Below are 24044 nucleotides of genomic sequence, written 5' to 3' on the forward strand. Positions count from 1 at the left end.
TGCTGTTTGAAAGACTCCAGTAAGGCAATTTTCCGAAGAAAGAAGAGGAGGGGAAAATGACCAACTGGTCTGTACTGCAGTCTTTAAGGAGTCTCCAGAAACACAAAACACATTTTCCAATGTTCTTTAATTATGGTAAACCGTTTATTACATACCTGAATTTTATCCAAATACCATAAAAGGGCCATGCAATCCCAGATGCATCTATTTCATAATTTATATCAAATGTCACAGAAAAGAAGTTAGCTTTATATCTGTAGTTTACTGCAAATAGTTTTCAGTGAAATTGAAGTTGCATAGAATTTTGTAGCTCTACATCTGTTAATTGTGAAATTGCGTTACATATTTATATTTTAAATTTCTTCCATACTTTAATTTAATAACATTTTGTAACTATATATTTAGAAACAGACATGTTCCCACGATAGAAAGTGTACACATTATTATTGAAATTATTAGCATATGTACAAACATGTTTTCCAAGTCTTCATGTAATATGTTGTAGTGATGAACATTCTCTACAGTGAACATTTCACAACGAAAGCCAGTTACTGTATAACTCAAAACAATATAAAACACAAGCTGTTGCATGCACTTCATTTTTACCATCTTCCCATTCCCCACCACAATGAAAAGCAGCAATCTCAAATGATAAAAAAACAATTCTAAATAACACTTATTTGTAAAATATGTACACAGAATACAGTTCAAACTGAGTGCTCTTAAATACCCACTGATTTCAAAAAGAAGTTTTAAAAACGGTGAAGCTGTTTTCTTCCAGTGAAACCAGGGGACCTTAAAATGCTTAGTCCACCTAGATTACATCCATAATGCCTATAGTATGATTTTTAAAAATCTGTTAAGTTAAGCAGAAGTAAAGGTTTCACTATGCTTTCTACTCATCTTTCAAATACACACTATCCTTTGGTTTTGTTACAGTAAGTGCTTTTACGTCATCTAGAAGTCTTTTAGGTGTCAGAATGTGAGTGGATCCTGGTAAAAAAAAACCAATGTATTCATAAACATTAATTTGCCACATTTGTCACTGATAACAGACAAGATTACAATTTTTCTAATGTGCAGAAGAAAAACGAAAAATGAAAAACTTGATATACAGTGATCCCTCGTTTTTCGCAGGGGATGCATTCCAAGACCACCCGTGAAAAACGAATTTCCGTGAAGTAGAGGAAAGACATTTTTTAATGTATTTAACAAGTATTTGAACTTTTAAAACCCACCCTTTGCATTAAAGTCATTCTATAATGTTTCTCAACTGGAACTACATGTGATACCCTACCAGTTTCTTTAATAGAGTACAGTAGTACTGTAGAAGAATTTTATGACTTTTTAATGGATTTAAAATTTTCAAAGGATTTAATCCCCCTTTGAAAACCCATGAAATAGCGAATCCGCAAAAGTTGAACCGTGAAATAGCAAGGGATTACTGTAGTTCCAGAATAAGAACAAAGCAATTGTAGGGCATTCATACAAGTAGCAATTTTTAAAATAGATGTTTATATTCTGATTTTATTATACTTGTAAGTATATACTTATAAATAATTCAAGGCAACAAATTTACCTAATATTACTACTCCTATTTTCCCCACAAAAAACAACCTCATGATGTAGGTTGAGCTGAGAGTGATTTGTCCAAGCAGCTTTCATGCTAAAAGCAGAACTAGAACTCGAGAGTCTCCTAGATGCCTTAACCACTAGATCAAACTTGATTTCTAAAGTAAAGAGTCAGGTTTATCAAGCAGCATTCAGAAATCTGCACCAGTGAAAATTTTTCATTTTCCCACTCAAACCACGGTTCCAGGAACTTTTCTCTTAACTAATGTTCAGCAGCCTGAAAAAAATTTGAAATTCCTCAGGCAAGACTGGAAAATGTGGTCTAAATATGGAGCTGAAACATATGTAGTCCAGATCAGGAATGTAGAAATAAGGCAAACATTTCTAACCGCAGCAATTAAATGTGAACAGGAAAAGTAAGGATTTAGATGTTCAGAAAATCTGGCAGACTAGTTAGACATACAACTGGCCTCTGTGTACCATTGCTCCAAAATCCAGGATGGTATATTGATTTTCCTAGTTTATTTCTTTCCCCATTTCCTTTAAGATACTTCTACCATTGGTGGCGCAGTGGTTAGAATGCAGTATTGCAGGCTAACTGTGCCCACTGCCAGGAGTTCAATCCTGACCAGTTCATGTTTGACTCAACCCTCCATCCTTCTGAGGTCAGTAAAATAAGAACCCAGATTGTTAGGAGGCAAATGGTAATTCTGTAAACTGCTTAGAGAGGGATGTAAAGCATCCCTCTCTAAGCAGTATGTAGTATGTAAGTCTAAGTGCTGTTGCTATTTGTAAATTGCATTGAAATACCTGGAAAGTGGAACAGCACAGAGACCATATAAAAGAGAAAGAGAGAGAGAGAAAGAAAGGCAAGATAAACCAGCCTTGTCCTATTCACCCCTTTAGAAAAGGGGTCCCCAACCCCAGATCTGTGGACTGGCAGCAGTCCCCAGAAACCGGTCTGTGCAAACAAGCAAAGTCCCATTTGTCGGATGCCGGCAGCAAATGAAACCACTCTCCCTCCGGTCTGTGGAAAAATGTCTCTCCACAGAACCCTGGTCCCGGGTGCCCAAAAGGTTGGGGCCATTGCTTTAGGCCTTTCTAGAATTTACCTTAGCAGAAAAATGGGAAGATTTAAAGTAAAGAAATAAAAATAGTATGGTTACAAATCGTAAGGGCGAATTGTATTGGGGGGGGGGATCTGTTAAACGCAGCAATCATGTGAGAATACCATGATCATCAAGCAAACAGAGTGGCCCTAAGTGTAAACTCATTATTGTTATGGCCAAAATACCACTTTGGGGCAAACTACTGCAAAACACAGTCATGCGATTGTGGAATGCTGCAAACAACCTTAAATGTGGCTCTGCTGCTAAGTGCCACAGGAAGTGGAACTTGGGGCCTTTTGGGAGTAGGGAAGGCCTTGGGGGGACCTGGGCAAGAGTAACTGTGCCCATGCACCTGTGCCTGTGCATGACCTCCAATGCCCTGCCCACCTACCTCGGAGGCACTCTGCACACATTTATTTAACATTTCATTAGGGAGAGCAGGGATGGGAAGATCATTAAATGAGATCTTTCACCTGTAACTGCCATGTCATGTGACCATAATGATCAGGCTACATTGTGGTCATACCTCAAGAATTATCTGTATTCAGAAGAAAGGCAGAATGGCTTTCCCTAAAATATGTTCATGTTATTTCATTTTTGCTGTTTCTGTCTTGTTCTTTTTTATGCATTAAAGCAATAAAACTATTCTTAAAAGGAGGCTTACCAATAATAACTTCACAAGACTTGTATGCCTGAGAAACTTCATAAGCACAACGTGTCTCTGAATATGTAATTCCTCCGATGACAAACACAATCAATTTCGCAGCACCCTTACGTTCCTCCAAGTAACTGGCTTTGGGTTTATGGCGAGCACTGTAAAGGGAAGAACATAGAACTGTTCAAACTAATTATCAGGAAAAGAAGGAGCAATTGTGTCAAGTACATTTAAATTCCTAACCTCACTGCTCCTGAACCATTCCAGGGTGCCGGGCACTGGGAACAATAAGGCCACTCTTTTGAATCTAATTTATTTTCTATAGCATCCTACAAAACAAGGAAATATGTTATACGATTCAAAGATTAACATTACCTGTAATGACTTAAAGACTGTATATAGTAAGAAACATTTCTTAGATTACTGGACAATACATTAACAAAAGATTGTAACAAAAGTTGCCATGTATAAATCATTTTCTCAATGAAAAGACATTTCATAGTTACCAATAATTTATGTTCAACATTCCAAATATTTATCACTTCATGTCTGCAAATACTTATCACTTCATGATCTTATTCCAAGACAAAGCAGCTTATTCGTGTAACTAAATAATTTTCTATTTCTACACTGATATTAGGAGAAAGACAGAGCTTTTAGATCTGTAGTCAGGTTTTTTTAAAAAAATAAGATATTTTTTTTCCAAATATATACATTTAAAAGAACATTTTCTTGATCATTGCCTCTTTACATTCATCATCAAAACAAACAAAAAAGATAAATGAAAGAGAAAACCATAAACAAGACAAAAACAGACTCTACATAACCCACCCCACCCCTGCTGTCTCATTGACAGCTTAGTTTAAACTCGTCGGTTTATCATATGGTGAATACTACCAGCGGATGTTATTTGGACATAAGTATAACCAGATTTCAAGTAATTTGTATTCTTCAATCCTTTTTTTCCTATCTACTCTCACATATAGTCAGTTATTACAAAGTTCTTAAGTAAATCTAATTTTTTAAACCCTTTTAAACTTATTCACAAGTCTTTTATGCAGCTTCCTCCCCCCCCCCTTTCAATCCATTTGTAGAATTCTTTCCATATTTTGTAATACTTCGTATCTTCTTGGTCTTTAAGCTCCATTGTCATCTTATCTGCTTCTGTGCAGCTAAGAATCTTTTTAATCAAGCTTCTTTCATTTGGTATTATTTCCTGTTTCCAATATTGTGCTATGTTTATCCTTATTGCTGTTATTATGTGTTGAATTAAATAGTAATGTTCTTTCTTCATTGCTTTTTCAAAGATTCCGAGTAAAAATATTTCCAGTTTCAATTCTAATTTTTGCTGTATCATTTCTTCTATCCAAATTTGTATTTTGCGCCAGATTTTTAAAATCGGGGATAGATATGTAGTCAGTTTTAAGGAATTAAAAATGTTGTATAATTCCATCAATATTTATTAGGTTATTGAAACCATCTTTATAAAACTTTTTGGAATGCTTTCTTATAAATTCAATATGATCAACAGATTTTTGTGCCTTTAATCTACATTCCAGAGGAAGGGAGGGAATCTTACTGTGTTTCATGCTTTCAGTGTCTGTGTGTCTCTGTGTTTTTATGTGTATAGTGTATTTGTATGTGTATGTTTGTATCTGCATAACTTTCTATTAAATCTTTGAAGAAAAGCACTTCTTTTTCAGTATTTTAAATATTTAAATATATTCTGGGTGTTTTAAATCATTTGGCTTCTTGAAAGTACTTTTTATAAGCAAAGGCTAAGAACTGCAAAAAAAGTGTGTGTGTGTGTATGTGTCCAAAGATACCATTACTTAGGTTTTGTTAAAAAGAAATGGACATTTGTAGTCTTTCATATTCTGCAGAATAACATTTTTCTGTAACTCAAAGATTCAGCATGGCTAAAGGTGAGGATTTGTTCCATTAAATATACACATACACAGACATGCTCTCTTCAAAAAATCTGCTTAAGCATTCTTCATGAAAAATTTACCTCCATGATATCTTTAACAATGGGTGTCCATCTAGAAAGCTGAAATGTTCCTTCTGAAGAACGATTCCTTCTTGGTAATCTTCGTTGTGTTGCAGACTAAAAAGTTAAATGTTTATTATCATCTACAACATCTAAATCAGATATTCAAACAAAAATCCACAATAGTACTCCTCCTAAATTGTAATTTAGCTAATTATTTGCTTTGTTCTTCATGAATCTAAATTATCTACCATGGCTTGAGATTACACTAAACACTTCTCTTTTATTGCTCCATTCCATTCAATAAGAAAATATGTACACTCCAGCTTCAGGGATAAAAAATTTGGGCATAATGTAGTAATATGAGATAGGTATAGTTGTAAGTTCAGCTTTCCTATCAACTATGAATACATTGGTTGCCCTCAGATAAGCATTACATCTGAGGTTTATCTCCATAGTCACTTTAACTTGAGATAATTACCCAAACTTTTAATTAGGTTATTGAAACCATCTTTATAAAAACTTTTGGAATGCTTTCTTATAAATTCAATATGGTCAACAGATTTTTGTGCTATTAATCTACATTCTGGGGGGAGGGGGAAATCTCACTGTGTTTCATGCTTTTACTGTCATTAATTTTCATAAATTGTTTTAATTATAATGACTGCTGACAGAAGAATTTGGAAAATTAAATGAGACCAGAAAAAATTACAAGGATGAGAAACTGAAACTAGTGTACTATATGAAAACCTTGAAAATAAGTAAAGATAGTTTTCAGGGGGGGGAAAGTTGTATTCCTTACTGTAGTGAGGACAGGCACACCAAGGTACTTCCAATTATTTATCATGTTGCTGTCATTTTCTATATGTACATTTTGGATCAACTTGTCCAAATTTTCTTGGGTAGTTCCTTTTTGATAAATGTGACATTTTGAATTAGTAATCAACAACAATTGTGTAGAATAAATTGCAAGTTATGTTAAACCATCAGTGAAAACTTTATATGCCACAGGAACGTATACCATGCTGAACATTTCCATCATGCTAGTGTTTATCATCTATTCCTAGTTGCTTTTGATTTTAATAGAGGATCATTTACTGTATTTTTTGGACTATAAGATGCTCTGGACTATAAGACGCATCTAACTTCTGGGACAGAGAACAAGGAGAGGGAAATCTGCCTCTGCCTCCCAGCAATTTGCCTCCTTGTAGCAAACAGCAAACAGTCCCACCGGCTTCATACAACCTGATTTAGCACCAGCAGCTGATTGGCAATACCAATACCACCTATCAGCTGTTCCAGGCTGCACTGTCGGCTCTGCCGCCTATCGCCACCTCCCGCACCCCCCATTTTTGGCCTCCGCACATCCCATTTTTGGCTCATTCCAGGCAGTGGGGATAAGCGGTTACGGCGGTGATGGACGGTGATGGACGGTGGCAATACTCACAGCCTGGAAGAGCTGTTGGTATTCTGGGTGGCACATACAACTGCCAATCAGCTGCTTGTGCTAAATCAGACTACTGAAGTTCACCAGGCTGTTTGCTGCAAGGAGGCAAATTGCTGGGAGGCAGAGGCCAAAGAGTTGGGGCTGGCAGAGCTTCGACAACATTTGCTGTATAAGACGCACAACAATTTCCATTGACTTTTGTGGGAGGGGGAAGTGCATCTTATACACCGAAAAATACGGCAAACAGTATTTCTCACAATTTCTCCTCACCCTCCCCGAGCACCTTTTGCAGTTGTGATTTGGAACATTTTGGACTAGGAAATGGTAGCCTAATGAGGAAGGGAAGAATTTCACCCAAAATGATGGTTAAGTCTTTTTTCTGGATAAGCTCAGTGAATCTTATAGAATTGCTTTCGGGAGAAAAACAGAATGGGAAACTTATTTCCCTGTGTATTTCTTTCTTTCAGACTTTCCTGGCAATCTCACCAAATTAAAAAGTGTATATTGCCAAATCAATTTCTTTAAGTATTGCCTAACACAGCTGTTTTTATTTTTATACATTCAGAAACATTTTCTCCCAATAACCCAGTTCTACAAGTAATGTACAATTAGCAATCATCTCCAGAGCTCCTGAAAGTAGAAAATAGTAACCATAGCTTTCCAATGGTTTATATGATCAATGAAATGCTTCACCACATCAATATTTTTATCATATATTTTCAATATCAAATTATAAACTGAAGTGGTTCTGAACTGTATATGAAGCAAACCTTACCGTTTGTGCTGAAGATATAGAGAAGAATAGCTCTTATTTTATCATAGCTATCATGGCTTTTATTAAGCAGTACTGGAAGGAGAACCCGCATTGAGTCTTTCACTTTCACTCCCTCAGCATCTATTCCAAGAGCCAAATCCTAAATTATAAACAAGAAAATACAGCAATAATTTTAGCATAATCTTCACTGTAATGTGACAATGGTTTTTAAGTCTTCATTTCAGTTACAGAATTTTGAGGACTTTCTTGTCACATTTGAACTTTGGGTGAAAGTTCTATTTCCCACACTTAACTATTACTGGATTATTTTGTTAAAGTAGGTTCCAAAAATGCTAAAAATATCAGAAGCAAACAGGGCTGCATTGAAATTAGTTTTAGTCAACATTGAAGTACATTATAAGAAATGAATTCACCTTATCTATTTTATAAATAAATCAAACCATTATCTTGTTTGTTCTCTTCCTACCTTTAATTAAAAACTAACAATGGGACACTATAGCAATTTCATTTCCCAAAAAATTAGGATCTGATATAATTAAGGCCCTTCCAATTATTCATGAGCTAAAAAGACTGCAACAACATTTTTGTCCTGACAAAAAGCACGCTGCTCAAGTCACATCAACATTCACATATATTAAGTGCTACTTCACTTTAAGATAAACTATGAAACAAAGTTGAGGGCTGAATCTAGATCTAAATCATTCGGAAGTATCAGAGCCCCATCTCCAACATTATTCAGTTCATCAGGTATGATGGAACAATCTTCTCATATTTTGCTAGACCAGTGGTTGCCAATGTGGCCCATGCCCCACAAGGGGGAAATTTGATTTTTTAAATATATATTATATTTTAATTTTTTTGAATATATTTATTGGTTATATACATTAAAAACAGGGTACAGAAAAATAAAGGGAATATATATAACGTACATTCTAGCAATTATAGTTTACTTATATAGCATGTGTGATTGGGGAAGTAGCATGTGTGATTGGGGAAGGAGAGGGAGAGAAAGGGAAAGGGATTCAGAAAGAAGGGAAAGAAATACAAGAGGAGGACGAATAGAAAAATAAAGCAAGAAAAGAGTAGTAAGAAGAGTGTGGGGGGCCAGCATTAGAGCTGGGGCTTCTATGTTTTGCGGCCTGTGGTTTAAGCATATAGGTGGTATAGATTTTCCTGAAGTTTTATCCATATGTATTTGACGTAGTTGCTAGTGCCATCATTTATCAGAGATTTATAAATTTATTCATTCAGTTTCTTTGTAGTTCAAAATTTGTGCCGATCGATGTTTACATTTTATCGTTTCAATTTGGTATTATGATTCATGCCGTTGTTTACTGGTTTTACACGTTGTTTTAGTTGGACATTTTTCTTGATGTATAATTTTTAAGTAATTTCTTTTTTTTTAACCAATGGTACCATTTGTCCCATGCTTTATAGAAATCTGTCTCATCCTTGTTTTGCAGTTCCATTGTTAGCTTGGACATTTCTGCACATTCCATTATTTTGATCAAAAGAGATAAAACGGTTGGGTTTTTTTCCTGTTTCCAGTATTGTGCATATAGAATCCTTGCGGCTGTAATAATGTGAATTATAATATATCTGTTTTCTTTATTAAAATTTTGTCTTATGATTCCTAATAAAAATAGTTCGGGTTTTGCATGGATGGTCTGGGAGGTGATTTGTTCTAGTATAATTTTGATTTTATACCAATATTTTTGGTTGGTTTCACATGTCCACCAGATGTGGTAATATGTACCTGGTTTTTCCCTGCACTTCCAACATAGCAGTGATAAATTTGGATTTGATTTTTAATGGGAGCAATTGGAACGTTGTTTAAACCAAGTTAATGGTCTTATAGACTTTCTCTGCATGAGTAGGTGTTCACTTTTTGAATAGTAAGAATTATGTCACGGGGAGGGGCGGGCATTAGGATATTAGAGATGCTTAAGTGGGAGATGGCCAAAAAAAGACTGTGCTAGACAAAACAGAAAACCAGCACTCCCTATTGTACTTCGTCCTATGTAGACTGCCTTTAAAAAGTAGGGATACCATTTACAATATTATCAGTTTAGTGGTATCTCTCTGTGAGGTAGATGGGCAGTTTTTAAATTAGATAGTGTCAGGACTGCCATCCTGCTACAGTAGCCATACTTCACCAGATACCAGTCTGCCACAAATTATGGGGAGAAGGAGCTATGGGGAGGAAGAGGGTGGAGACTGGGATGAAGGAAATTGAAATTACTCTTGGTGCCTTCTCAAGGGGAGCTGCTAAGTGTTCTACGGTCATGGATTGGAATGCAACATCAACTAGCCCACCAAGCCAGGGAGTGTTACCAAAACAATTTGTTTGAATATAATTGGACAATTTGAGATATCCATGGGGAAGGTTTGGAGAAGGGAAAAGTTAATTAGAGCTTTGAGGAAGGAGACTTCAGATCTGAATTTGCTACTGTGTAACCACTTGGCTTTAATAAAGTGTGAATGTTTTCACATACCTGTTCTACTTTGCACAGCTTTTCTATATTACTCTTAAATTTACCCATGCAATCTTCAGCTATGTTAAGGTGCACAACTTGCTGCAAAACAGAAAGGGGAAAAGCTATTTTTAATGGAATTATGCTAAATTATGTTTACAATTCAAGAATCATTGACAAACACTTGTATTTCCTAAAACTGATACAATAGTATTTGGATTTAAGTAAAAACAACCACATTATTCTAGGCAGAAATTATTATAAGTATAATGAAGAAGACTTACAGTACAGTCAAGCATTTTTTATTTCTGAGACTATAGTTGTAATAGTCAGGAAGAAAATAAAGCTTACTGAACTTAGAAGGATGTACCTCTAATGAAGACATGCTTAGGATTATCATGACATAATGTAAATTATTGTTTTTTTATGAAATTTCAAATATTGTTAATAGGAATTCATGAGGTTAATATAAACAACTGCAGCAAACTAGACTCACAAAAAATTAAGCATTAAATCCCTGAGACTCATCAACAGTTATACAAGCCTTTGAGGTCTGCAGAGGCATTTAAATTAATAAAATCAAGACTAAATGAACTGTGATCTGCTCGAACAATAACCATGTAAAAATACAAGATCACTGTAATTCAAATATAAAGCTACCTGAAAATCATGGTTTTGATACACAATACATGGTGTACTAATAGTTGTGTGTCTATAGTCATGCTCTTATCTCAGCATAATTTGTGCAAAGTTTTAGGCCATAATCAGGATTTTAAAAGAAAAAGGCAAAATGTTCAATATGGTTTGAATTATTGAAGTTCAATCATTCTTCTGTTAACTATATAAATCATATAAGTTAAAACTGTTGGCTAGCTTTGAAAATTGGTTTACATTTTCTCCACCTACTAACAAGGAAATTTCATCAATTTTATAAAATGGGCATATTAAATATGACAATTATTAATGATTCATAAGAAACTCTGATAATTACCAGGGTTTTTTTTTTACTATTAATTATGATATTTATGTGTATAGTGTCTAGGTAACAAAAACACTTACAATGAATAAGGAATATATTCAAACCTGGTCATTATTAATATAGCTAACAAGACCTTTTATAATAAATTACCTTCATATAAGTAACATTCTGGATAAAAATAGTGAATATAGATGTTTATAATATTTTGTATTTTTCTCTCTCAGAAGAATGTATACTTTCAAGTTTCAGTCTCTTCTTTCACTTCCTCCCTCTGTAAGTTTCTCTTTTTTCCCCTTCTCATTGCTGATTTATTTTCCTTTTAACTACATTTTTAAAAACAGTGTTTTTTTCCAGTTTGTCCTATGATTTTCTGCTTACCTTAGTAATCTGCTTGCGAAAGTAGGGCATCTTTTTCATAAGTTGGGCCAGATTATTTAATGATATCTGGGAAAAAGCATTTGTAAAGTTAATTCAAATATTTAATATATAACATTTCTTTTGGGCCTCTTAATTTTTTCATCTAAAGATCAGGAAATAACGTTATCACAGAGTACAAGAAAATTAGCAGAGTTACTGTTTTATAGATAAAGTAACAATATTGTTGGGAAATGTTTTATGGACTTTAAGCCACCAAGGATTTTAATCATTTGTCAAAATAGTTAAGTACTAAGAGCATTTTATACATAATTACCAAAGTAATTATAAATGGGAACTACGCAGAGAATTTCAGTATAAAAAAAGGAAAAAGACAAGGATGTCCGCTATTGCTTTTACTATTTATATTGACTTTGGAAGTCTTGAACAGGAACATTAGACAAGATCCAGAAATTAAAGGAATGGCGTTAAGAGAGGAAATATATAAATTGCAAGCATTTGCAGATGATTTGGTATTTACTGTAGAACAGTGTTTCCCAACCTTGGCAACTTGAAGATATCTGGACTTTGCTGGCTGGGGAATTCTGGGAGTTGAAGTCCAAATATCTTCAAGTTCCTAAGGTTGGATAGCACTGCTGTAGAAGAATCATTGAAGACAATTCCTAAACTATTAAAAAAGATAGAGGAGTTCAGAGAAGTAGCAGGACTGAAAATAAACAGGGAAACATTAAAATAAAAATCTTACTTTGCCTTCTGTTACTTTCCTTTTTGAAGAAACTTCTTTCATAAGTTTTGGTATTTCTCTGAAAGTTTAAAAGAAATCATATTAAATTAAATATACATGGAACAGTTGTCTAGAGTGGTATTTGCTTAATGACAAACATTGTTTTAGACTAGCTTTTCTCAACCTTTTTATCCGTGAGAAACCTCTGAGTAATTTTCAGATATCAGGGAACTCTGGGAGCTGAGATGTAGCATGTAAAAGACTCCAACTATTTCAGAAAATGTTTTTTAAATTTTTTTTTGTGAGCACTAGTTTAGAAAATATTTCCCCCCCAATCATGATCTTTCATAGAACCTATAGTGCTTTATGGAACTCTAGAAATCAAAAGAACCCCAGTTGAAACAAATCCGTTTCAGACAAATATACGGTACCATTTTATGTATATAGACAGGTTGGTGAGAAAAGTATATTTTAGTTCGACCAAAATAACAAAATGAAAAGACAGGATATTTCACTAACAAATAACTTTGTGAGGTGCTTATTTTTAAATATATCTACAGAACCCTGTGCGTTCTCAACTCCTGGTAAAAAGTGCATGTGCATACACACAATTAAGCTTTATGTAACTGTTATTCCATAGCTGTGTTTACAATGTTATTAAAAAAATTAGGGTTAGGGTTACACTTACTCCAACACATCTGCAATATGTTTGTGCCTGATTTTTATCCAAAGATCATCATCTTCCTCCAGAATGGCTTCCCTTTCTTTCCCACTTGCAGCATCGGTCTTATACCTATGTTTAAAAAGCAGTTTATTAATTTTAATCTATGAAGCTAAACATATAAAGTATTTTTAGCACAGATATTTCATAATTATGGAAAAGCAACATTGCAAAGCTCTTATTTTGAATACATATCAAGAATCTGATGAAAAGACAAGTTGCACTTTTCATGAAGTGCTGCAGTTTTAAGCATTGCCTAAGTCCCTAAGTAAATGTGGAGGTAATATTCCATATGGAAAGTTTATGCTGAAAGTATAATTATATTAATTTGCAACAACACATATAAAACAACATGAACTGAAATGCAACACAGATTCCCTAAACCCAATTATAAATTTATTTAGAATGCCTAGCTTCTCCTTTAGTACACTGAATTTGACACTACTCAGTTCTTTAATATCCCGTTGTGCACAGAATATTCTATTTTACATAAATAAATAATCTAAATATTAGGTTCACATGCAATCACAGCAGACTCTGATAAAATAACTATTTAATTCACATATATCTATAACTAACATGCTTAGCATTACATTTCCAACTATTAAGCAGATTACTAAAGACTGAAGGAATACTGCAGAGCGCACTAAAGTTATGCCACGAAACACTTTATATGTATAGAAACTCACAGAAACTGATTCAACCAGAAAGCAGTAGAAATACAAGAGGGGAAAACGGAAAGTTAGTTTTAACAAAAATTATCTCATGGCTATAATACTAAATAAAGTACTGTACTGACTACTCTTGAAGCATTTCCTCTGGTTAAATGCTATAGTTGCTCACTAACTGCTTTATCTCTATATTTACTTTCTAGTCACTTGTTTATATTTGATATATGGATATTAGGGCTGGGCAAATTCTTCAAGGTAATTCCTTATGAATGCACAGGATTGTATAAGAAGCTCCTCTTTTCCGAGATGTGTAATTCCTTCTAAAGCTACTCCTGGCTGCCCCTGCACAGGGATGCATGTATTGTCACTTAACCAGCAGGCAAAAAAACCCCAGAGCAAATAATGAATAGCTATGCAAATCTTGGAGAAAAACACTGCTGTTTTACTAATTCAGAAAGGGGTGATTCATAGTCAATCTTCTGTGTCCCTAAGATCTCTTTGGAAGTATTTACATAAGCCATACATACCAACAACTTACTCTTGGATTTCTGCAGTGGGATCTGAGGCCTGTTTAAGTATCATTTTAAAAACATATTTAAATGATTCTAAGCTGACTTTAGGAACAAAAATGATATCAATAAAATGTTATCATGTTTGGCTGTTCCAAGAGATAAATTAAAATATATGTGAAAGTTCTCAAGAAATGAAGTCGTTGAATTCTAGTAGTTTACAGAGAGACTGAATTAGTACTGCAATTGCATAATGGCTTGTTGATCATTAATTTAAATAGAAGAAAACCTCTCACCAAAGGTACTAATTCTATTAAAAGTGCCCTCTAGAACAATGTCCCATGATCTATTAAATTCAAATACATATGGAAGTTCTCAAGAAACAGATAATCCAGGTTAGTTCAAAACACAAATCAAGGCATTTCATAAAGAATGCAAATGTTCAGTTTTTCAGTTGTTGTAAATGATGTCATTTTGACAGTGAAATCAGCAGACAATATTCCCAAGGAATACTTTAAAGTCTATATATTTGCCTAAAATGAAAATATACACAAAAGTACATAGAGCAACCTATGTTGCTGGGATGCACTAGACATTAAGACACAGAAATGTTGTAGCCTAATCATATGCTATATACATCTTTACTTAGAAATAAATCCCACCATGTTTTCTAAATACTAATCACTAGCAGTTATTTTTAAAGATTATAGGTTAAAATCATTCTTTTCAAGATTACGATAAATCAATGGAGGAGAGAAAGTCAACCCTTTAAAAGTATCATAATTAGATTACAATGTAATGGTAATACTGTAATATGATCTGAGTTTTGTTTGATTTCAGTAGAAAATGAGATCCTGCTTAAACAAACGAACAATGCAAAATAGTGTATTTTATTGGAGATATTAAGACATATGAACTGAATGTGTTGGGGGGGAAATCTGTGAAAGTTTGTAGAAATTTGTAGAAAGAAATAGGTACCTCTTGCACCTGATTAATCCCACACATACCTCTACAGAAAACTGCTTCAACTCATCTATATTTGGGAGTTGTCTGGCATGAACTATATGCTTTAAGTCATGCTACAACATTTCAACAGAGTTAAGATCAGATCTCTGACTTAACCATTCTAGGGGGGGGGGGGGAGGAATGTCCCTGCTTTAGCCATTTTTCCAATTTGATCATTATCACACATTGAGAATTTAAATTTCTGCTTCTGGGTGGATAACTTAACATTGCATACTAACTTTGCTAGTATGATACAGAATGCACTGTATTCTCAATGATTAAGAGCCATTTAGATTCTAAGCCTTCAAAATAGCCGTAACCATGATATTCTCATTACCATACTTCATATTTGTGGTGAAGTTATTTTGTTAGAATACAATGCCTTGTGGTTTTACTCTCCAAACATAACACTCACTTTAAAGGCCAAAATTCCACTTTGTCTCATCTGCCCATAAAATATAGCCCGCTGCATGTGGATCATCTGCATGTTTTTTTGGCAAACTTGAGATGAGTAACAATGGACTTGTAGAGAACAATGTTTTTCTTTTTTGGTATCTTTCCTGGCATACCGTTCTTGTTTTAGTGTTTTCCATGTGACTCAAACTATCTTAGTTAGATGCTCAGATTGTGGCAGATTATGCTAAAGGGTTCACACAATATTCTGTCACCATGTAGGTAAAAAATATTCCGTTGCCTCCAGTGAAGAACCTACCATAGGTTTGTGACTCTTTAAATGAAAAAATTGCTAAGTTTCCATGGGATTGGAGATTTTGTAACCGTAAGCCAGAATGTCCCCAGCCCCACTTTGTGAAAGAAAAAAAGTCAGATTGCACCACAAAGCATTTTACTTCTTGGAATATTATTCAGACAATAAAGGATTCTCAGGAAACAACAACTGAATGAAAAATTGCTGGTGACTTTCTACCGCTGCAGCATAGAGTATTTTAACTTACTGCACATGTGTATGATTTGCCAATTACATAGTAGCAGATAGGATAGCACTCTAGAGCAGTGTTTTTCAACCAGGATTCCGCGAAACCCAAGGGTTCCGCAAGGGCCAGCCAGGAGTTCCGTGACTTAATAAGAAAAAATAATAATAAAAAAAATTAGGGCAAGACCGGCCAGGACCATATCACGCCTAACCTGCGTACCTGCACCATGCCATGCATGTGCACTATGCAGTTACTACTTGTTGCACTTGTTTACCTTCATACTATTTCCATTTCCGTTGTTAGACCGTACGGTGTCGTACGCATTTATTTTCAATATAGTTTAAATCTAAGTATACTTCTCATCAATATCTGTTGACCAGTATGACTGGGTTAGGAATCCATTCATTGAGTTTGAATCATGCAAAGGACAGTTTACTTTGAAAGAGGAAGAGGAGCTGGCTAGCACTGCAAATGACAGAACGCTTAAACTCAAACATGCAGAGCTCAACAATGGTTGTTTGGTTGAAAACAAGTACGTACTCTGCAATTCCTGAGAAAGCTTTGGGACATCTGTTGCTTTTTTCCACCTCATACATGTGAGAGTTTGGATTTTCGGCCATGAGCAACATCAAACACAAGAAACGAGAACACCTTTTGTCTGTCGAGGAAGAACTTCATGTCTGTCTATCCAAAATTTGGCCAAGAATACAGATGTTGTGCAGAAGGCACCAAGTACAATGTTCACACTGAACATTTTTCCGTACTCAACCTACTCCTGTAAGACTTGTAAATACTGTTGATTAATGGTAGCTAGCATGATAAGTGGTCTTTTTTTGCTGTGCAAACCGCACAATTACACGATTAGTGGACTAGTTTTCTGAAGGGTGCGAGGAAAAAACTGCAGGCATGAAATGTACTATAGCAGAGTGTTGACTTTTTTGAAGTCAAAATGGTCTCCAACAGTCCAACTCACATACAAACATTTTTAGAGTGAAATAAATTGGGGGCTTGCCTTGAAGGGACATAAATGGTACTGGTACATGGTACAGATTCCACCAGAAATCTGACGGCACCAAAGGGTTCCCCTGAAGAAAAAATGTTGGAAAACACTGTTCTAGAGGGTTATCAGTGCCCAGAAAATCATTGGGTACCCTCTCCCCTCCTTGGAAGTGTTTTATAGTTCCTGCTGCCTTAAGAAAGTTCAAAACAACCTTAAAGATCCATCTCATCCTGGGCATCCTTTTTTTAAAAAAAAACTATTATCATCTGGCAGACAATATAGGACAATAAAAACAAGGATAAAAAGGCTGAAAAACAGCTTCTATCTCAGAGTAGTAACTATATTGAATTCAACTGTATAGTGTAATATTAATGCAGTATTGGGGTTTTCAATTCAATTGTATATAAAATGTAAAGGTTGTGTATTTTTGTTTTATTCTTATAGGTTTATGTAGGATGTACACTGAAGATGGCATTTAATTTTGTTGTACAATGTGCAATAATAAAGTAAACTATTGAGCTATTGATACACAAAGAGAGTCTGAATATAAAACTGTATGTTTACTTATGCATCTTTAAGCTATTGCAGTTTGAAGCTACAAATCCGTGATTAGCATATAAAGATCAAAATAAAGTTATACTTGCTTATATGTATCATTTTCAATTGGTAGCAGATCATAAGCCATTGCCTGAAAAGTGAGCTCATGAAGCACAGTGGACACAGAGTCAAAGCCACGATCAATTATTAACAGCTGGGAATTAGTTTTGCCCTAAAACAAACAAAACAACAACAACAAAGAAACCCTGACATATCTTTTTGGCAATACAGAAAAAAGAGGAACAGAAAACTGATTAAAATTTAATATATATTTTTTTTCTAAAACTCTTAAGCCTCTTTCCTACATAGCTCTCCCAAGAAAAGAGTCTAGAAATGAAAGCAATAAAAACTAATGTTAAGAAGTATCAAGACAGCAAAACCAAAATGTTCCTTTATCTCCCACAATGCATTAATAAAAATAATATTGAGAGAACAGGATTCGATACTCCGTTCCGTTCTCTATGAAGAACACTTGTATGTTCTTTCAGTGAAAGAATTACTTGCTATCCCCAAATCAGTTTTTTTATTGAAATTGCAATTATATGTAGAAATTATTGGTCTTAATAGTGCAATTATGTTTTTCACCCCACTGGTTGTTTTTGCTTTTGCTTTTTTTTTTTTTTGCAGCTTCTTAACTTTGAGTAAATTTCACATTCCATTGATAGAGGAGCAAAAACTCCTTTCTAAGAGTACATTTCAAAACCATTAAATAAAAACTGCTGCAGTAATAGCACCTCTGCCGTCAGGCATGGGGAAATTGATTCCCCTGGGCTGTTTCCGTTTTATGTATGGTTTGTCTGAGATGTATGACTGTTTTTTATATTAAGGGTATTAAATTGTTTTTAATCATTGGATTTGTACTGTTTTGTTGTTGTGAGCCACTCCGAGTCTTTGGAGAGGGGCGGCATACTAATCTAATAAATAATAATAATAATATTCAGTAATAGTAACTTTTGGTAATACACTTATAGCACAAGTTACAGTGTTACCTCTACCTAAGAATGCCTCTACTTATGAACTTTTGTAGATAAGAACCGGGTATTCAAGATTTTTTTGCCTCTTCTCAAGAACCATTTTCCACTTACAAACCCAAGCATTCGAAACTGTAACCGGAAAAGGCAGGGAGAAGCCTCTGTGGGGCCTCTCTAGGAATCTATTGGGAGGAAACAGGGCTGGAAAAGGTGGGGAGAAGCCTCTGTGAGGCCTCTCTACAAATCTTCTGGGAGAAAACAGGGCCGGAAAAGGTGTGGAGAAGCCTCTGTGGAGCCTCTCTAGGAATCTCCTGGGAGGAAACAGGACCTCCACCCTCCCTGTGGTTTCCCCAATCGCACACATTATTTCCTTTTACGTTGATTCCTACGGGAAAAATTGCTTCTTCTTACAAACTTTTCTACTTAAGAACCTGGTCACAGAACGAATTAAGTTCGTAAGTAGAGGTACCACTGTACTTCCAAAAGATTGAGAGAAAGAAACTATTTATTATTGTTTGAGAGAAAACTGAGCTTTCACTTTACCTTTACTTGACCTCGCTCATCAATTTTATAACAGTTTTCAAGCTTTTTTTCGACTAGCTGAGCAAGCTTGCTGGCATTATCCAAAGGTTTACTGAAAAGAAAAAAAATGCAAGTATTTCTGTTTAACATTATTAGGTCATTAATAGATCTTTAAAAGAGCACTCACTCAGTTAGAATAATTTGTCTTTCAGAAATTCAAAAAACTATATATGCACTGGAGATTGCTTTAAACCATTGGAAATTGGAAAATGTGTAGCACTCTATTTTAAAGATAATAGTTGGGAAAATCTATAGTGCATACAGGTAGTACTTGATTTATGAACACAATTGAGACTGGACTTATGATCGCAAATAATTGTGGTGAGGCACCTGGACAGCTGCCTTATTCAATAACTGCAAACTGGGCATGCCTAATTGTGATTTGCAAGCTATCTTCTGGGTTGTCAAGTAGAAAAAGTTGCGAGCAAGGAGCACCTCTCCCTATCTCTGTCGCAATTGCTCAGCTGTCTTTCACTGCCTTGAGCTGTTCTCCAAGCTGGCTTTCCTTTCCTTCTGCAATAAGGTTTACTTACTTTCTGCTAGGAGGCATCCCGTTTTATCTGTAAGCCCTCACAGTGTGCAAAAGAAACATGGCACATGCGTTGTGTGAAATGAGGCTTTTAAAGCAACACAAGAACAAGGCTCCTTTTTTCTCCAAGCCACCCATCCTATTGTCAATGAACAACTTAGGGGAAAGGATAACTTCCTCTGCTGAGGTACGTTTGAGAAACTATGGGCCGGGTAACTCCTGTTCAGATCGCGAGACGGTGTCTGGCACCGAAGAAACAAGGCCTGCTGTATGTTTTGCCTTGGGCAGCAAGGACTTAAAGAGTGACATATGAAAAAGTCGCATGAACGGAGGTTGGTCTGGTGCAATGCCATTGTCATCAGACAAGTCAAGGCCACGAGATCCCTCCGCCCTTGAAATTTATGAGAAGTCTTTCCTTGAAGAAGAATGAGGTCCTTGTCCAAGAGATGCGCTATAATCTTTTGGGAGGGAAGTTTCGTGTTGGATCGGAGACAGCAGATATCCTTGGGCTGACATGACAGTTGGTCTGGCTGGTTGAAGCCTGGCGGTGATGCCTTGCCTCATTGTTTCAGTTATAAAGGGCCTGCATTAAGTCTGGCAAGGCAAAAATGCCAGTACTGGAACTCAGGCCAGTTGCCACAGGCATGAAGGTGGCCTCTGGGGTGCTCCTGGTTCTAGTTAGAGGAGCCTGAAGAGGTTCCTCAGGAACTGTCTGGAGAAAGGCTTGTCCTCAGAGATCAGAATCTGAATTGGGTACAACACTGTCCAGCAATAAACTGTCCCAAGGAAGATTCTCTGCTGTTTTAAGTGAATTTCTCTGTTGTTGACAATAAATTGGCTAGAGGTCTTCTGTGGTAGCTCAAATGATGTTAATAAGTGCTCATCAGCACAATAGCTCCGAAGCAAGGCTTAATTAAAAAAAATTCTGTCAGGCTGCTGGTCGGAGCCTGGAAGTCTCATATAGCGTGAACTGAAGTCAGCTGTAGAGGATGGCCAGAGATTACACGATGGTTGGGAGTCAGTTTGCAGAAACACTCACGATTAGAAGGAAAGCAGATGAATATAGCATCCAGGAATTATAAAACAGTCACGAAAGAGGAATGGAAGGCATGCCTGTTCTTGCTCAGTGACCGAGTCATAAAGCTGGCTACAATAGCAACAAGGGAGTGACTTAAAAAACTTTGACAGACTCACTCCAATCAGACAGTAGACAGATTTATCCCATTCCTGGATGCTATATCCAACCTATATGGAGAAAATTTAACTGCCATCATAACTTGACAATAAAATTCAATCTCCTGCACCTATACACATTCAGTAGATTTGGATAGAAGTGGTACAGGAGTTTAACAAATACATAAACAAATGTAAGATCCCTTTTCACATTCCAGAATAATATACTTAACTTCCAGATTGCTTAGGAAGTTAGATATGGAATCCCATATCTATTAAGCTAACATAACCCTCAATAAACCCGCAATGGTATAAAAACAGTGTTTCCACACTTACTTTTTATATCTGACCCCTGGATTTTCTTCTAGAGTAGCACATAAGGTAACGATTTGCTCAGCAATTTGCTCCAGTATATTATCATTTGTTTTCTCTACGTTGGGACTATAACAGCGGTAAAATGCATTTGGGACATCAAGAGTAAATACCTAAGTCAAGAAACAGTTTTGTTACAGCCTGTTGGCCTATATCCGTGATAGCAAACCTGTGGCACATGGAACCATATCTGAGGGCACATGAGGCATTGCCCTATGTCAGCTCCAGCACGGGTATGCATGCTGGCCAGCTGATTATCAGCTTCTAGAAAGTGGGGGGAGGACATTTCTCTCTCCCCCCCAGGCTTCAGAGAAGCCTCCAGAGACTGGGCTGTTTTTCACCATCCACTGGCTCCAGAAGCTTCCCTGAAGCCTGAGGATGGCGAAAAATGCCTCAAAGGGCCTACCAGAAGTCCAGAGGCTTCAGTGAGGCCTGTGAGCATGTGCAGGGGGAGGTTGTGCATACATGCGCGGGGGACAGGGCATTGCATTATAGGTGTAGGCACACACGCCCTCTTGACACCCGAGCAAAAAAAGGTTCGCCATCACCAGTCTACACACTGCCAAAAATGTTGGAAAAATATATATCAAACATGCAGGAGAAATATAGGTCAAAGTAGAAGACAAAGACAAACTAATGTAGTCTCTATTTCGGATCTTTTTTCAAGAAAAATCTAAGTGGCTGACAAATGGTTCCAAGCAAAGAACAACTCACTATACCCAAATATACATCTTATGGTAATATACTGGTACCAATACCTGAGGGGGAAAGCCAGGTCTTTTGGAAGGCCAATAGGATCGGGACTATAGAAATCTATATTTCTCCATGAGAGAAAGGCACTGTGACAAAAGAAGCACATTTCCTGAGGCCCATTAGAAGACTAATTACAGAAGGATACAGAGCATGGCTATCTTTTAAATCTGGCATGACAGGCTAAGACTACTGGAGACAGACAAGTAGTCTGGACCCATGCTATGCAGGACTTTAAAGGTGATAATTGGCACCTTGAATGGAGAAGCGTACTGGAAGCCATCACTTCTGCAGTGAGGTCACATGAGTGAGCAATTTATGCAACTGAGACTGCATGCACTCCTACATTTTGAATACTGGAGTTTCTGAATACCTTTTATGGGCAGCCCTGTGTAGAATGCACTACAGTAATACAATTAGGAAGTTACTAAAGCTCGAATGAACATGAGCTGAGTCTTTTCATTCAAGAATGAGTGCAACTGATGCAAAATGGATTTGTGCCAGGACTCTCCCAAACATGTTTGTCATCTGCTCCTCAAATAGGAGCTATGAGTGCAAGATGCCTCTCCTTTAGTGTTGTTGTTAGCTCTGGCCCAGCTCCTGCCCCAAGGAATGTGCAGGTGGATGTGGGGGAAACATCCACATGCCGCAGGCCGGTTTTGCTCCCAATGGAATCTGCCGACGAAGCCTCCTCTGACCAAGGAAGCGTGAGTGACAGGGAAGAGGGGAGTTTGGCAGACAGTCCAGGAGATCAATCATCTGTATCATCCCTGGATTCTGAACAAGAATTAATGACACATCCACGCATGTGTAGAGTGATGCATAGAAGACAACAACTGAAGGATTATTACAAGAGAAAATGAGGCCACTTGTGGTTGGGTGGGGCTGCTGTAATTAGTGCTACAGATAAAAAGAACAGTGTACTGGTTTAGCCTTGTGGCAGTTTATCTGATTCATTGTTTTGTCAAGATCATGGTTTTTGTGCTGTTTAAGATTGTGTGTGAACTCTCTGGACTTTAGAATTGGACTCAATTTCCCAGTTATTGGGTGAACAATTGGATTGCATTTAACCTGTGCCTTGTGTGTACCAGAAAATCCCTTTGACATTTAAAAAGGGAGCTGTTTCTGTTTTTCTGTTTATAAAAACTTTTGGGTTTTCCTTTTATCATGTGGTGTGTGTCTTCCTAGACTAATTACCCTGTAATTACCGGCGGTTGAAACATGCCGGCAGAACATTTAGTAGTCTCAAATTCCATAACAGCTGAATCTTCTTAAGGTTGAATCCAGACCTTCAGTGCCCCTGGGCACTGAAATAAGGTATTCTGGTTGATATATTACAGTTGGGTTATTATATTCAAAACATCTTTGGTAACTCTCAACTACAACTGAGCTTCTTAAAAGACACTTCAGTTATCATCATCACTGCTTTACACTTAACTGTATTTTATCAGATTCATAACTACAATGTTGGTAAACTATGTAATGATTTTACTGTAGGGATAATCATAGGCCAAATATTTTCAGAAAATATATTATTTTCATTAATGCATTACTCCTTATTGTCAAGAGATTTGTGTTTAGTAATTGAAACATATACTAACACCAGGATTTAAAATTCCATTCACAGGGAAATCTCTCACAAGTTAATTAAACATAGAAACATAGAAGTCTGACGGCAGAAAAAGACCTCATGGTCCATCTAGTCTGCCCTTATACTATTTTCTGTATTTTATCTTAGGATGGATATATGTTTATCCCAGGCATGTTTAAATTCAGTTACTGTGGATTTATCTACCACGTCTGCTGGAAGTTTGTTCCAAGGATCTACTACTCTTTCAGTAAAATAATATTCTCTCATGTTGCTTTTGATCTTTCCCCCAACTAACTTCAGATTGTGTCCCCTTGTTCTTATGTTCACTTTCCTATTAAAAACACTTCCCTCCTGAACCTTATTTAACCCTTTAATATATTTGGTTCAGGAGGGAAGTGTTTTTAATAGGAAAGTATAGAAATTGTAGGTTAATCATTCTGTTGTAATTCAAAAAAGTTTGTGAGAACAAAATAAGTGGGCAACTGTAGTAATATAAAATTCTGAGTTCCTTGGTATAAGTATAGACACTTGTTAAATTTAA

General features: G+C 36.1%; 1 protein-coding gene across 1 annotated transcript in view; it reads right to left on the minus strand.

The window, feature by feature from the left end:
- Positions 1–125: 125 nt before the first annotated feature.
- The window catches only part of STXBP3 (syntaxin binding protein 3), a 43144-nt gene continuing 19225 nt past the window's right edge, over positions 126–24044 (minus strand). Inside the window, exons 7-19 of the mRNA XM_070746422.1 lie at positions 21127–21275; positions 19050–19140; positions 17583–17707; positions 12789–12893; positions 12122–12179; positions 11380–11445; positions 10044–10124; positions 7549–7687; positions 6129–6235; positions 5348–5443; positions 3580–3665; positions 3346–3494; positions 126–993 (exon numbers count right to left, since the gene is read on the minus strand). Of these exons, the coding sequence (XP_070602523.1) occupies positions 896–993; positions 3346–3494; positions 3580–3665; positions 5348–5443; positions 6129–6235; positions 7549–7687; positions 10044–10124; positions 11380–11445; positions 12122–12179; positions 12789–12893; positions 17583–17707; positions 19050–19140; positions 21127–21275 (1350 nt within the window). The 3' untranslated portion in view covers positions 126–895. The remainder of the gene's footprint in view (positions 994–3345; positions 3495–3579; positions 3666–5347; positions 5444–6128; positions 6236–7548; positions 7688–10043; positions 10125–11379; positions 11446–12121; positions 12180–12788; positions 12894–17582; positions 17708–19049; positions 19141–21126; positions 21276–24044) is intronic.

This window comes from Erythrolamprus reginae, chromosome 3 (assembly GCF_031021105.1).
Source record: "Erythrolamprus reginae isolate rEryReg1 chromosome 3, rEryReg1.hap1, whole genome shotgun sequence".
Lineage (NCBI taxonomy): Eukaryota > Metazoa > Chordata > Lepidosauria > Squamata > Dipsadidae > Erythrolamprus > Erythrolamprus reginae.